The sequence below is a fragment of the Thamnophis elegans genome, chromosome 16 (genome assembly GCF_009769535.1).
Source record: "Thamnophis elegans isolate rThaEle1 chromosome 16, rThaEle1.pri, whole genome shotgun sequence".
Taxonomy (NCBI): domain Eukaryota; kingdom Metazoa; phylum Chordata; class Lepidosauria; order Squamata; family Colubridae; genus Thamnophis; species Thamnophis elegans.
The window spans coordinates 24,369,411-24,384,936 of NC_045556.1; the positions used below are offsets into that span (position 1 = coordinate 24,369,411).

Consider the following 15,526-nt stretch of genomic DNA (forward strand, 5'->3'; position numbering starts at 1 on the left):
AACAGATGTTAATCTCCACCAATTAAATGTCTCCCGTCTCCCTGGCATTCATCTCATATTTAGCGAATTCGTATCCACAACTCAAAAGCTTTCTTATGCAGCAGCTCACAAGAAGTAACTTAATTGAAATGTTTTATTTATGTACAAGCAAGTTATGAAACATGAGTACTTAATATAAAAGTCAATGAAAAATGTATTACTTTTATGCTGAATAACATTTATAAAAATGAAAATAACTTCTAAGGGCGTCACAAAAGCACGTAAGAAGGTTTAAGGTATTGTCTGCTCTGCGGCGGTGCCATGATTCCCGGCCTCTTGCCAGCTCCTGGTTGTCCAGGAAAAACACAGGAAGTAGAACTTCTAGAATTGGCAGATGTGCTTTTGCAGGCTTTGTAGCTCCTAGGAAGAGAGAAGAACTATTATTAGACACTCTTTTATTTCAAGAAACCACATGGGCTTCTGCCACAGAGTTCAAAAGGCCATTTGCACATGGAGAAAGGAAACATAGTGACACCAGCAGAGACACTTCCTGAGTATGGAAAGTCAAAGTTTCATTCTCATAACCTTTGCTGAAGCTTAAGTGCTCAGGTGGTATTTATATTTGTGTGGCTGTTACAACGGGGGGGGGGGGGGGAGAGAGAGGGACTGCCAGTCACAGGCCATGCTAAAAAATTCCAAAGTTACTGTCGATGTCGGAATTCAACCCGCTAGTGGATAGTGGATATCTCCAAGGATGAAATAGTTAAAAGGTGCTTCATTAGCACTATCTCACAGTTTTATTCAACCTGTATGAAGAATTGGAAAACATACCTCTTAGAATAAGCCTGCTGTCTCCCAGATCCTTTTTTTTTCTTCGATTCTCTAAAAAAATGAGACTTCTTCCTCTTCTTTCCCTTGCCATTTTTGGTTTGGAAATAGCTGGACGTTGTACACGTTGCTTCTCCTTCCTCACTTTCAATGTCACATCTGCTAACATCAGTCTCTGTAGCTGCGAGAGACTTGTTTTCCGCTGTGGGGAGAAACCCAACTTCCTTAACCCCATTCCTCTTTCTTACTTCAGACAGAGTTTTTGCCTTAGGAGTCCCCTTGGCCCCATGACTGCCACTGAAATACTTGTTGAGCAATGTTCCCTCCAATTTTTTTTCAGTGTGAGCAGAAAAGTATAGTGTTTGAGCGGCATATTTTCATGCCTGAGCACCTGAATTTTTTTCACAGATGTCACCTAAGACAACAACGAAATCAGTATTATTTGAAACTCAAAGTTATGTTTATTCAAGGTACCCACTTAATTAAAAGTGTTATATAATATCAGTATCACTTAACAACGCTCCTGCTTAGCAACCAAAATGTTGGCTCAGAAAGTCTGGCATTTAAAGCACGCAAGACTTAAAGCTGTTGTTACAAAATGCTTGCACCCCTAACCCTTTAGAAAAAAAAATCCCAGGGGTCTTCAAACCTGACAGCTTTAAGACTTGTGGACTTCAACTCCCAGAATTCCTCCTCCAGTCATGTTGTGGCGATGTCATCTGCGTGGATCTGCTCCATCTTCGGTTTTTTTCAAGGGGGCAGGGCTGCCGCTGAAGATGCCAACAAGTCCCCGCTGCCACTAGAATAGCTGCTGCCACCGCCTCCTCCTCCTCCAACAGCACCACATTTGCTGCCCAGCGCTGCAACTGAGGTGAAGCCGCCAAAGCTCCCGCTGGCGCCCCCGCCCATGGCAGCGGTGCCTCCCTCTCCGCTCGGAGCACCTCAGCTGGGCTCTGCGTTACCCCTGCCGCCGCTTCCACCTCCGCCGTGCTTTTGAGAAGTCATGAGGCCTTTTTTTCCTGCTCCCGCCCCCTCCGCCGCCTTCCTACTAGCTCCCGCGGCCTCATGGCTCCTCAAAAGCATGGCAGAGGAGGAAGGGGGAGGGATAACGCGGGGGCCAGCTCAGGTGCTCTGCGTGGAGGGAGAGGCACCACTGCCATGGGCGGGGGTGCTGGCAGGAGCTTTGGCGGCTTCATCTCAGCCACAGTGTTGGGCGGCAAATCCGGCAGTGCTGTTGGAGGAGGAGGCGGCAGCAGATATTCTGGTGGCGGTGGGGGCTTCACTTCAGCCGCAGAGCCGGGTGCAAGTGGCTAGGATTGGCCGCCCACAAAGGACCTCCCCGGGCTTGCTTTGCTGAACACGGGGTGACTGATGCTAGTTTGAGTGGCCGCGGCCGGCGCAAACTACCGTCAGTCGCTCCGTGCTCATCAAAACAAGTCTGGGGAGGTCCTTTTCTAGCCGCCTGCAAAGGACTTCTCCGCACTTGCTTTGCTGAACACGGGGCGACTGACAGTAATGAGCGGCGCAGCCGGCGCCTAGGAGGTCCTAGGAGACCGGCTGTGCTGTGTAAGCTCCTGCTGCTGTCCCCGCGCCCGTGCTAACCCTAGATTTTCTGAGGCCCCTCAGCTTCCGGAGCCTATGACAGAAATCACTGCGCGCAGTTAGAAACGGCTGCAGGGTGTTTTCTTGCCACATGCGCGGCCGCGCAGCCGCGCACCTTAGAGGGAACAGTGTTGTTGAGACCAAAACAACTGAGCTGTGTCAGTGAAAAGGAAAAGAGTGAACAGGACCGGTTAACATTTTAGCAAGGTTCTGTTGCAGTGTGGCCAGCCTGTGCATTAAGTGAATGAAGTGATTTAAATACCTGTTAGTATCTTTGTACAATACTTCTGCATCACGCCTATTATTTCTGCTCCGTACTTCTCTAATTTGTCTTCTGTGACACCATCAATCTGAAGCAAAACTGCTGGATCTGAAGACAAAGTCTCTGGGGAAAAAAAATCTCAATACAACTTTCTTGGCATCAACACCACCAAACTGTCTTCTCATTCTTGTCTTCCAAGAAATTATTTTTAACTTCCCAGTTTAGGCTACAGCATGGAGATCTCAATTTCAAGTCTAACCAACCAACCAACCAACCAATCCTGCTTAGCTAGATCAGCCAAGACCTGCTGGATGTTGGCCACCTGCTGTAAATGGCTCCCTGTTGACATCATGGAACATCCTTGTTACTCTGCTACAATGCAGAAAAACCTTGCCATCTCTGCCTTCAGGCATGTGATTTGACTTTCCAACACCCTGTCAGGACTCGGTGACATTGACTGATTTTTCATTAAGAGCATTATGAGGAGTTAACAAAGAAATTGGGTATCCAAACTGTCGAAAAAGTCAAATATCTAGGTATACATTTATCTGTGAGGTGTGTGTCCATCAAAGAAGACAACTATACTAATTTGATCAATAAAACTAAGAAAGACTTAGAAAGGTGGAAAAACCTACAATTGTCCCTAGTGGGTAAGATCGCAGTCATAAAAATGAATGTACTACCAAAACCTTTTTCCTATTTCAGAATATTCCCATTAAATTAGAAAAATGTTTTTTTAAGGATTTGAATCAATTGGTTTCGAAATTTATTTGGCAGGGAAGAAAGTCAAGAATAAAACGCAAAGCTGTGCAAGACACTAAGGAAAAAGGAGGATTTGGCGTACCAGATTGGGAACTTTATTATACTGTGGCCACTCTATCATGGTTAAAAGAATGGATTATGTTGAGAAATAAAAGATTTCTCAAATTGGAAGGTCATGACCTCCAAGCAGGATGGCATGTCTTCCTTTGGTATGAAAAAGGATCTGCACACAAATATTTCAATAGACACTACATCAGACAGTCCCTGTTATTAATATGGAATAAAATTAAACACAACCACTGTACCAAAACACCCATTTGGCTATCTACGATGGAAGCATACATACACCCAAATTTAATTAATATGGAAAATATAGTTACATATAAAGAATTATTGAACAGACAGAGGGATATTAAATCTAGATTAGACTTGGCATCACAAGGGGTACAAGTAGAATGGCAGTCCTACTTTACAGATACAATCAAGGTTTGCACAGGATAGGAGGAAGGAAAGTATTGCCAAAGATTACACAATATTAGATAAACTTTTGATACAGACAGAAAACAGGCTGATCAAAGTGTTGTATAGATTTTTGTTGGAACATAAGCTAGAGGAGGAACATGTCAAAGAAACTATGGTCGCCTGGGCAAAAAATTTCAGTTATAATGTGGAATTGGCTAAGTGGCAAAAACTTTGGATACTTAATCAGAAACTAACAATGGCTTCGGCGTATAAAGAAAATCTTTATAAGATGTTCTACGGATGGCATCTCCCCCCAGCACAGCTCTCCAAAATGTTTAAAAATCTGGCCCCAAATTGTTGGAAATGTAAAAAAAAACCCAGGCACTTTTTATCATATGTGGTGGACATACAATGAGGCAAAAAAAATATTGGAAAATGATTCAATCATGGTAAGAACAAATGGTGGGATACCAAATCTTGTTTAAACCATAAATTTTTCTCTAAGATATAATACCGGAGGAGTTTAAGAAAGATACACTTTATCTAATTAGACATGTAGTAACTGTGGCGCGCATAACTTATGCACAATATTGGAAAAAAGAAACTACACCAACAGAAGTAGATATAATCAGAAAAGTGTTGGCCTGTGCGGAAGCGGATAGGCTCACTCTTGAACTTAAAAATAAAGGGGAATCAGACTATTTTGAAGTCTGGAACAGATTTTATGATCGGTATAAGACAAGGTGACAAGACTGGAACAGACTGTATATATTGTGATTGGACAGAAGGATAGACAATGTATTAAGTAGGCTAATAGTTAATGGTTGAGACTAGTAAATAATGTGAATGTATGGTCACTTCGACTTCACGGTACTGCATTGTTTTAAATGTAAAAATAATAAAAAATATATTTTTAAATAAAGAGCATTATGAGCCTGATATTGCCTGAAGGTCATCAGACAGAGATGAAGAAATATGCATGAAATGGAGCCATAGCTATAGAAACAAGGCACTTTTGAAAGCTAGAAAATCTGAAGACAGACAAATTTTACAACTCTTACAGCATCCTACCAAAACAGATTTCTTAAATGCTGTCAGGTATCTTTTCTTGCGTAATTCAAACTTATGCAGAGAATGCAAGTGAGAAAACAGGCGGATGAAATGGCAAATAAGGAAGATAAAATGGCAATGATTGCTATTTGAGCATTTACCATAAATAACCTAAGCGTTGTATTGAAGTTTTGGAAACTGTACATTTGACATGTCAGTGACATGATAGTTATTATAACAGGCTTGTTATTTTTATGGCAACACATAGGATTTATCCTCAAGAATATCATACACATTTTCCATGAATATATTACCTGCTATTCTTTTTAATGTGGCAGTGTTAAAAATATTAAAATAGTGGATATTAAACACTTTCCCAAGGTTTTTACAGACATCTGTGAGTTCAGAGAGACACTTCTTAACCATCTCTTCCCGTAGGGACATCTTGGTCTCCAAAGCCCTCTGCTTCCGGATATTGCTGGCACTTTCTGTTTCACAGAACTCCACCTGAAGGGCATGAAGAGGCATGTTGGTGTATGACAAAAAGAAGAACACTTCTGAGACATTGTTTACAAGAGAAGAAAGAAGAGGGAACAGTCCAGCACAACTGATGGCTGACAGCTGAAAGGGGGCTTTCCTTTTCATCAGCCTCCATCACTATTCTGTTTTTCTGAACCAATCCGCAGCAGCTCCAGTCTGGGAGCTGGGCTGCTGGGTCTGCAGTCACATACCTGCAAGCAGCCGTTCAGCACAGCACCAGCTTTTTCCCCCAGCTGGATGTACGCTATCGCTTGATCGTTGGCTGTGATGTACAAGTCTTCATCCAGAATCTTGTCCAGCACCAGCTTCCTAAAAAGTCGCTCAGAGTTATGGCGGGAGTAGGCTGCTCCCTTGCCAAAGAGACCACACTGAATCTTTGCAGCTTTTGAACCTAGGAAAAGGAGGAGAGTATAGCTTATTTTCATGGCCAACTTATCATTTTGAAAGTTATCGGCTCCTCTTTAGAAAGAAGAGAGCCCAGGATTGGAAACCTCTGGCCCTGAACAAGAAAGAGTAGGGTCCACATCCGGATATAACCTGCTGGGAAGGTATGAGCCAGAGCGCGCTGATTGGGCAGCCTGGAATATGCACCTCTCTCTGAGTTTCTCATAAAAGGGGGAAGAGCCCAGATCCCTCCTCTCAGTCCTCCCTGCTTCCTACACAGGTAGCCAGGGCAGCCAAAAGGACTGTCCAGTCCCTCCTCAGGCAATTCACTTGGCTTCTTTGTGGCTGAAAAAGAGAGAAGACATTCCCGTTCTGTCCCACAGGCAAATTTGGCAGCAGGGATGGCCGTTGCTGGGGCACAAATTCCGCCCTGCCACCTCGGTCATGTGACCGAGGTGGCCACACCTGAGCCCCAACAGAAAACAAGGAGGGTGATAAAGGGAGCCTGGGTTCCTTCCTTGGCAAAAGGGGATGGGCTGGGGAGAAAAAAAATGTTTTTATCACCCATCCGGCACCCAATGTTGAAAAAAATATACAGGATTTATACGTGTATATACAATTACGTATAATGTAGAACTTACCCAAGAAAATGTCAATCATCATATTGAGGGTATATCTTCCTGCATTTCTCTTGATATTTCTAGTTCCTTTTTCACCACAATATTCCTTTACAAACCTCACAATGTTTTTTACTTCTTCGGTCACATTCTTCAACTTGTATACCTAATAAATGTAGTTTTATTAATTCTGTACCTCACATGAGCCAGTACACAGCAACACTTAATATCATTTAAATGTGATGTAACTGTAATTAATAACTTATAATAGGAATATCACATAATAGCTTTTTTGGGATGAAGAACAGCAATCATCTGAGAAAAAAACTGTAATGCTATCATTTGGAAAATAAACTTCTTCAGCTGGCTGCTTCCAGACCTTCCCAGGAAGATTTATGTTTGGCATTTACATTTCATATTTCTAAACTGCTCACTCTCTTCAGAGAGGGGCCGATCCAAATGTTTAGAGGCAAACTTTGAGGCACAGCTGCTGCTTACCTGCTGTTTGGTGCAGTTGTCGCAACTTACTTCTGGATGCTCCTTACAAAATCTAGGATTAAAGTCCGTTTCTCCAAAGTAGGCCAGCAACTGTATCCTCCGGCATTCCATGATGTTCTCGCAGTAATGGACCATGCTGTAGAGGTTGTTGAAGTGTGTCTGCCTGGTGTGGCTGTTGCCTTCCCTTTCCACTGAAAGGCAAGCAGGGGGGCCCTGGTGAGGAAAGGGCCCAGAGGAGCAAGACCTGGGACAGGCGGCTAGACTTTCACAAAGCTACTGAGTTGCAAACCTGGTGAGGATGGAATCACCCCACAGACCTCGGAACCCCCTTTGGGCCCATTTTCCTGGAGCAAGGAGATCCCTCAGCCGCCAGGCGGCCTTGATGGATCAGGTTAGGTTGTGACAAGCACCGTCCCAAAGCTTGCTAGGAAAAGCAGCTGCCAATGCATTTTCCATTTTGGAAAAATTAATCCTAGCTGTTAAAGCCCAAACTGTTCCCAATCCCCCTGTTCTCACCCTGTAGACACAGATCCCTTGACCAACAGGAAACAAAAGAAATCAGCCGGGCAGCCTTAAGATCAGCTAGACTGATTCCGGCTGACTTTCTAGGGAACAAGTGAAAGCCAAATTATGAAACGCTGGAATGTGGTGGCCTCTCACGTAATGCTCCAAGCAAGATAAAGTCAGTCTTATTTTGGCTCTGAATATTGTTGGAGTGGCAAGCAGGGAGTGTTGCTCTGGGAAGGACTGCTTGCACAGAGACGCACGGGAAAGAAGATCCTCGGCTGGACTTTCCCTTGATTTGCCTTAGGTTTAGGGTTTTCTGTTCACCGTTAGCCGACTGGACCCTTTGGCAGAGAGCAGCACCATAAGTGGGCAAGGGAATAACGGCCCTGGCCTTGAAATGACACTTACTCAGGATGAGCCTCCTCAGCCGGGTCACGTCGCTGTAGCTGTAGAAAAGAAGGCAGTGGGAGACTTCACCATCCCGCCCGCTTCGGCCGGATTCCTGATAGTAGCCCTCAATAGATTTAGGGAGGGAGGCATGGATCACAAAGCGCACGTCGGGCTTGTCGATCCCCATTCCAAACGCAATGGTGGCACAGATCACCTGGAAGGCAACAGAACAAGCCACTTCATCGAGGGAAGCAAGAGCACCCTGGACCTTGGGGGTCCGACCACCAGGAAGCTGCCTCCGATGGGCTCGGATGTGCCTGTTATCACTCTGGATTAACATTGACTCCTTCCCTCTTTCTCTTTGCCCAAAGTCAGGCTGGGCAGAGCGCTTGCCATCCTCGGCCTATTCCCTGCCCCTGGCTGCCTCTTCTACCAGACTGCTCCCTATTTTGCTTGTGCCAGTATGGCCGGGGATCGAGGTGAGTCCAGGGCTTTGCTAGGGAAGAAACAAAGCGAGAGTCCAGCCAGCTGACTGGCAGAGCCGGTCACTGGTTCATCCCCTCTGGCCTATCCCTCATTGCTAGCCCAGAGATGCTGCCAGGACTGCAGGCAATCCCTCTCTCTCTTCTGCTCTTCTTCAAACCCTTTCCAAGGAGGGGAAAGACAAGTACACAGACGGCTTTATCGAGGGTGAGGAATCCAATCAGAGGAGGCAGCCCTATTGCTCCATTGGACAGTGCCACAAAATGATGGCATACTATTTGAGCCAATGTCTTCTGAACTGGAACATTTTGTCCCATTTGATAATAGAATAACAGAGGTGGAAGGCACCTTGGAGGTCTTGTGACCCCGGGACACGGCAACCGTCTCAAGTATGGTCTGAGTCAGCTGCCAAGGCTCAGAAGTTTGATCACAGGACTAGGAGGAAGCTGCAACGGTGCTAAGTGTGAAAACGGTGATAAACCACTTTTTTCAGTGCCACTGAAACTTTGAACAGTCACTAAAGGAACGATTGTAAGTGGAGGACTACCTGTAATATGGAGACCAAAACTGGATTCAGTATTCTAAGTGTTCTTAAGGCTTCTTGTCTTCCAAATCATCCTGTTCAAGCCACAGTATTGGTCAAAGAACGGAAAGCCCTATTCTGCTGTTGCCTCTGCAGAATCCATGCCGCTCTGAGCTCTTGAAATCTGGCGTTCCCTGCACTTCCCTTTGCAAAGGGCGGGTCTGTTGCCCCCCCTCCCCCTCCTTTGGCTTTAACTGCTGACATGGCTCCCGTTTGACTGGATCTCCTTTCCTCGCAGGGTCTTCTTTCTACCTGGCATCCATCCTGGTTGATCCATTTCTGCTGCACAAGGTCTCTGGTGCCATCTGGGAGGCCAGCGTGGTACGCCAGGGCTGAGAGGCCGCCCCCTTGCAAAGCATTGGCCACGGAGTCACATTCATACCGTGAGAGACAATAAATAATTCCCGAGTCACCTGCAACACACAGGAAAAGGTTCGGGGGTCTCAGATTTCTTCCAGTGTTTCTCAACCTCAACAACTCTAAGTTGGCTGGGGAATTCTGGGAGTTGAGCGCCACCCATCCTAAAGTTGCTGAGCTTGAGAATCGCTGGTCTGTTCAAGAGGGCGACACAGTTTGGAATTCCATCTGTAGGCTTTGCTTAATTGCAGCTTGTAACAATTCACCATTGGACAGAAACAAATCCAACCATCAAACTTGATGTTGCTCCTTTATCTCCATGGCTTCCCTGCCCTTTAAAGATCGTAACAGATGATGAGATCCTTTCCAATCTCTTAGCCCAAAGAACATAACACCAAGGAACACCAAGATATCAAATACCAGAATTTCTCTATAATCCAATAAACTTTGGGTTTAAAGTAATCCCACACAGGTAGACATTGGCCAAGGAAGAACGGGTGATTAACTTACCAGGGTGGTATTTTCTGATCCATTGTAAGCAATCTAAAGCAACAGTTTTGGGTTTCTTGGGTAACACGTCGTATTTCAAGTTGTGCCTGTTAAAGCTCATAGTAAACCTAGAAGGACATTAGCGATTTAGTTGGATAAAAGCATTATTGAATGACTATAGAGCTCATCTATACAGCAATCCCAGTAAAGCTGTTTCGTCTCCAAGAAGGAAATCTCTCCTCTGCCTCCCAGCCCAACTTACACCTGGGGCCGGTGCATCTCCAGTTGATTCAGGATGTCCTTCTGCACTCTGGGGTTGGCGGTGGCAGTAAGAGCCATCATGGGAACCAAGGAGAACTTCTTTCGGAGCATGTTAAGCCGCTTATAATCTTGGCGAAAATCATGACCCCACTAATAAAAAGATTTCTAACAGTTACATTTATATAGTCCTATGAGAAAAGCACAGCCTCTTTGTGTTCTATAGTTTGATGCATCAAGACATAGTAAAAACCACCTGATCCTTACCAGTTTTTAAAAGGCGGTAAACATGGCTCAGATGAACCAGGTACAGGCCCTGATATGTAAAACCACAGTATTCTAGCAGGGTGCCACTTTCCTGATCACACGACTGCATTCTGCCTCTACTATTTTTACAAATAACTCAAGGCCACAAACATACCCATTCCTCCTCCTATTAGCCCTACAACAACCACCCTGTGAGGTGGGCTGGGCTGAAAGAAGGGGACTAGCTCAAAGTCACCCAGCTGGCTTTCATGCCAAAGGTGGAAGTTGCACTTTCCGGCCTGGTGCCTTGACCGCTAGTGAGAGAGAGACACCCGTCGTGGCCGTCTGTGCCCGTTTCAATGAAAACAGATCACCTGACTGACGCAATGGGCCTCGTCGATCACAAAGCGAGCCAAGAGCTGCCGCTGGTACAGATTCTCCAGCGCTGACATCAGCTGACCACTCAAGCAAACCTGGGGAAAGCGAGAGCAGCCCAGATGCCACAACCCCATGGCTCTTCTCATCTCCTCCTCCCCAGACCCCATCAGGCAGGCAACGATATCCAAAGGCTCCTCACATGCAGAGGGACCCAGGCAGAGCCCAGCTCCATCCAAGCCCTTGGACTCAGCTGGACCACCGCTCAGCAGCTCAGGCTCCCATACAAACCTTCTCTGGAGTAACATAGAGGAGTTTTATGATGGGATCTTTCTTTGAGAGCTGCATGTAAATTCGGGATGCTTCGGCATCAGTCTTATCGCCTGTGAGGTACGTTGCTGGAATCTAGACAGAGAAGACAGCGGCTCTAATTTGTGGCTAATCTTGGTTGCTGCTGACCGCAAACTGGTCAATAATAAGGCCGATGCTTGTGCTCGAAGTGGGGAAGGCCAGACTGGTGCTCTGCTGTTGGCCACTGCTTGTCCCTTCAGCCACAGAACCAAATTGTAAGAAGCATCACACAATTCTAGATGGACCTTTTAACTGCTGTGAATAATTTTGGAAGCCACTTTTGTCTATTGTTTTTCTTACTTTTCTATTTTTCTTCCATTTTCTTTTCTTGCACTTTTTGCTTTTTCTTTGTTTTAGTTTCCATCTTTTCATTTAAAAGTTTCAATAACAATTATATGTAAAAAAAACCACCCAATTCTAGCTGGACCAGTAACTCTGGGGAAGCCAAGGCTACGTTGTTCCCTCGATGAAAGCAGTTGTACACCAGATTATCTTCCTAGATTTTTAACAGGTCTAACTGGCTAAATTTTGTACGAATACAGATTCTACAAGAATTTAAGAGTTTTCTATTTGCACAGTCACACTGTAAAGAGCAGAAATCAACATGCCCGTGATAGATACAATGATCTTAACACACTTTTGCATTTCATGAGATTTACAATCGAGCAGGAAGCCATCTTGAACTCACGTCTATTGAGGTCAGCTTTTGGACTTGATCCACTATCAGGGACCTCAACGGAGAAATGACGATGGTGACTCCCACCGAAACACAGGCTGGTAGCTGATAGCACAAACTCTTGCCACCTCCTGAGTGGAGGAAAAGCACAAGATGAACACTCTACTCATGCTCTACTCTGCTACTAGTTCTATACACATAACCACGCGAAGAGGCCCAGTGCTTCCACTCACACTTTCTCCAACACTCCTGCTACCATGAAGTTTAAAATCTGGCCTGAGAACTGAGATGCAAAGAACCACTAAGTTCAACCTCCTGGTTGGTACAGGAGTGAAGCATCCCCAGAAGGTCCTTAATATTTGTTCAAGCAAAATACAAGGATTTCTTATGAAATTTATTTTAGGAGATCATTCTTTGGGTTTTTATTAAAGCAGAGTCAAAGATTAGATTGCATATGAGTTCAGATTATTACGCATATTGACTGAAATCCTGAAAATGACTTCTAATCACAATGAACAGCAAATCATACATTAAAATCAAAACAGAAAATAGCTTTATAATGGACAGAAGAGTGCTCAGTGTAGGCTGTAAAAGTGTAATTCAACCAAGTAAGAAATCTAATAGTTTCTTTTATTCCGAGTAAAGTTTAAAATTGATTTAGAGTATTATTACTTCTTATAAAGTTACAAAATTTTACTTAACTTTCTCCCCCCCCCCCCTCCCCGGGTGACATGTTGGGCGACCTCATTCACTTTAGCAGGTTCTGGCAGGACTGTAAGAGCCGAGCCGAGGTGGCGCAGTGGTTAAATGCAGCACTGCAGGCTACTTCAGCTGACTGCAGTTCTGCAGTTCGGCTGTTCAAATCTCACCGGCTCAGGGTTGACTCAGCCTTCCATCCTTCCGAGGTGGGTAAAATGAGGACCCGGATTGTTGTTGGGGGCAATATGCTGAATCTGTAAACCACTTAGGGAGGGCTGAAAGCCCTATGAAGCGGTATATAAGTCTAACTGCTATTGCTATTGCTATTGCTATTGCTAAGATACAAGGAGGAGGGACAAAGCAAGACTCCACCAATGAACAACTATTCTGTCTGTATGGATGCTAATGACAACATCCAGACAAACAGTTAAGGGAAATGGATATAAAATGATATGGAGGTAGTACCTAACACCACGTAAATTAAATCAAATAGATGATGAATAAACAAATATTGGTTGGAAGTGCAAGAAAGAGGTTGGAACATATAAACATTATGTAGTGGGATTGTGCTAGTGCACAAAAAATATGGGACATGGTGTTTAGAGAAATTAGAGCACTGTTGAATAGCAATAGCAGTAGACTTATATACCGCTTCATAGGCCTTTCAGGCCTCTCTAAGCGGTTTACAGAGAGTCAGCATATTGCCCCCAACAATCTGGGTCCTCATTTTACCCACCTCGGAAGGATGGAAGGCTGAGTCAACCCTGAGCCGGTGAGATTTGAACCGCTGACCTGCTGATCTAGCAGTAGCCTGCAGTGCTGCATTTAACCACTGCGCCACCTTGGCTCTTGAATGTAAATCTAGAGATGTCACCGAGGATTGCATTATTGTTGCTGGTGGAAAAACGGGATATAAATGAAACAAAAAAGGAATTGATTATAAATTTGATAATGGCAGCTAGATTAGTGATAGCTAAATATTGGGGACGAAATTGGGATATTCAAAGAAATGAGTGGTATAATGAAATTTGGAGTATGGCAACAAATGGAAATTAACAATGGAAATTAAATTTTAAAAAGGGATGATTAAAGCAAATTATAATGAAATATGGGGGGGGGGATTTTATAAAAAACAATGTTGGCAGAAGGCAAAGGGAATAAACCTACTCAAGAATATATGTTGTTTTGAAGGGGATAAAAGCACAATTGGAATATATTGTAAAACCTTTAGTTGTTATAGAAGAAATGTGAAGAAAAAATGGTCTCGAGGTGTGTGTGTGTGTGTCTGTGTGCGTGCACTGTAATATTTGTATTTTTTCCTTTTTTTTGTATTTAGATGTATGTGTACTATGTTTGTATTATTTACGTGCTCTACATGGGGCTGCCCTTGAAGAGCATCCGGCGACTTCAGCTAGTCCAGAATGCGGCCGCGCGAGTGATTGTGGGCGCACCACGGTTCGCCCACATAACACCTATCCTCCGCGAGCTGCGCTGGCTACCTGTTGACCTCCGGGTGTGCTTCAAGGTGCTACTTACCACCCATAAAGCCCTCCATGGTAGTGGATCTGAGTACTTGAGAGACCGCCTCCTGCCAATTACCTCCCTATGACCTCCCTAATCACACAGATTAGGCCTCCTCCGAGTTCCATCCGCCAGTCAGTGTCGACTGGCAACTACGCGGAGGAGAGCCTTTTCAGTAGTAGCTCCGACCCTTTGGAACGATCTCCCCGTGGAGATTCGCACCCTCACCACCGTCCAGACCTTCCACACAGCCCTCAAGATAAGGCTATCCCGTCAGGCCTGGGGATAAAGATTCTAATCCGCCCCCACCCGAATGATGAATGAATGTTGTGTTCTATTTTACTTATGTATTTTCTCATGTCTTGTCTTGTATTCCCCTCCCTATAAATTGTAAGCCGCCCTGAGTCCCCTCAGGGAAAAGGGCGGCCTATAAATAATAAACAAATCAAATCAAATCAAATTATTTGTATTTAAAATAAAACAAGAATTAAAAATAGGAACATCTCAGAAAAAGTCAATGTATTATTACAACCACATGGCATCATCGTCTAAAGCTTTTCAAAATCTCTAAACGAAGAAGAAACCACCTACCACATAGAAGGGCTGCAGTAGCCACAAGAGGCGGCCCTGGACTTTCAGGTTCCATGACTGTTGAACTTACAAGGACACTGAAAAAAGTCACTTGTGATCTTTTTTCCACACTTGTGACCATTGCAGCATCCACACAGTCGTGGGATCAAAATTTGGACGCTTGGCAACTGGCATGTGCTGATGACGGTTGCAGGGTCCCAGGGCCACGCCATCCCCTTTGGCAACCGTCTGACAAGCAAAGTCAATGGGGAAGTCAGATTCACTTAGCAATCACACTACTCACTTAAAAACTGCAGTTATTCACTTAACAACGGTGTTGAGAAAGGTCCCCAAATGGGGCAAAATTCACTTAATGCCTTGCTTAGCAATGGAATTTTTGGGCTCAATTGTGGTTGTCAGTCAAGGACTTCCTGTAGGTAGAACACAGGCAGACTAGTCACAAACTCTTAATCACACAACATGTGGGCAAACTCAACCAGAGCTCAACTTGGAACATCCTAGACCAAGTTAAATCCAAAAATGCTGGGGAATTCCCGGAGGCGCTCAGATAAATCAGCCGTTAACAGACATAGAGAGAGAAATTCAAAGCATTAGAAGAAGACAATAAAAAGTAAACAAAGAGACCATCACCAGCAATCAACGCCCAGATAAGCAAATACATGGATATAATTTTGGCAGGTGATGTGAGAGGATAATAGGCGAGATCTTTTAGCTATCCTTGGCAGGAGCGAGGAAAGTAGAAAAGGAAGGCAATGGATCCCGGAATGGGCAGGATCCAGAAAAGTGTAGGACTCTGCCGGAAAAGCGTCCAGTTATTATTGAAGCAGTTGGAAAGATATGCATTTGTTGCCATGAGTCAAGCCTACTCAGTGATACCTACAGGTAGTCTTTGACTTAAGACTTTTGACATTTCAGTCAAAAGCCACTGCAGTCATAAACTGATGCCCTGCAGTCGGTAAGCATGTTTGAAATAGCTTACTTTGCAGGGTTTCAGAGCTGAAAGTTGGAGCACCACC

At 44.5% G+C, this 15,526-nt stretch overlaps 1 protein-coding gene across 2 annotated transcripts in view; it reads right to left on the reverse strand.

Moving 5' to 3' along the window:
• Nucleotides 1-115: 115 nt before the first annotated feature.
• BLM (BLM RecQ like helicase) overlaps nt 116-15,526 on the reverse strand; it is a 29,907-nt gene continuing 14,496 nt past the window's right edge. Inside the window, exons 8-21 of one of the 2 annotated variants that reach the window (XM_032232690.1) lie at nt 11,712-11,830; nt 10,964-11,077; nt 10,672-10,770; nt 10,056-10,204; nt 9,815-9,921; nt 9,200-9,360; nt 7,900-8,095; nt 6,985-7,175; nt 6,511-6,652; nt 5,677-5,876; nt 5,260-5,452; nt 2,672-2,794; nt 811-1,009; nt 116-399 (exon numbers count right to left, since the gene is read on the reverse strand). In XM_032232690.1, the coding sequence (XP_032088581.1) occupies nt 249-399; nt 811-1,009; nt 2,672-2,794; nt 5,260-5,452; nt 5,677-5,876; nt 6,511-6,652; nt 6,985-7,175; nt 7,900-8,095; nt 9,200-9,360; nt 9,815-9,921; nt 10,056-10,204; nt 10,672-10,770; nt 10,964-11,077; nt 11,712-11,830 (2,144 nt within the window). In that variant the 3' untranslated portion in view covers nt 116-248. Of the gene's footprint in view, nt 400-810; nt 1,010-2,671; nt 2,795-5,259; nt 5,453-5,676; nt 5,877-6,076; nt 6,653-6,984; nt 7,176-7,899; nt 8,096-9,199; nt 9,361-9,814; nt 9,922-10,055; nt 10,205-10,671; nt 10,771-10,963; nt 11,078-11,711; nt 11,831-15,526 lie in introns of those variants that run through there. The other variant, XM_032232691.1, reaches the window with a different exon arrangement.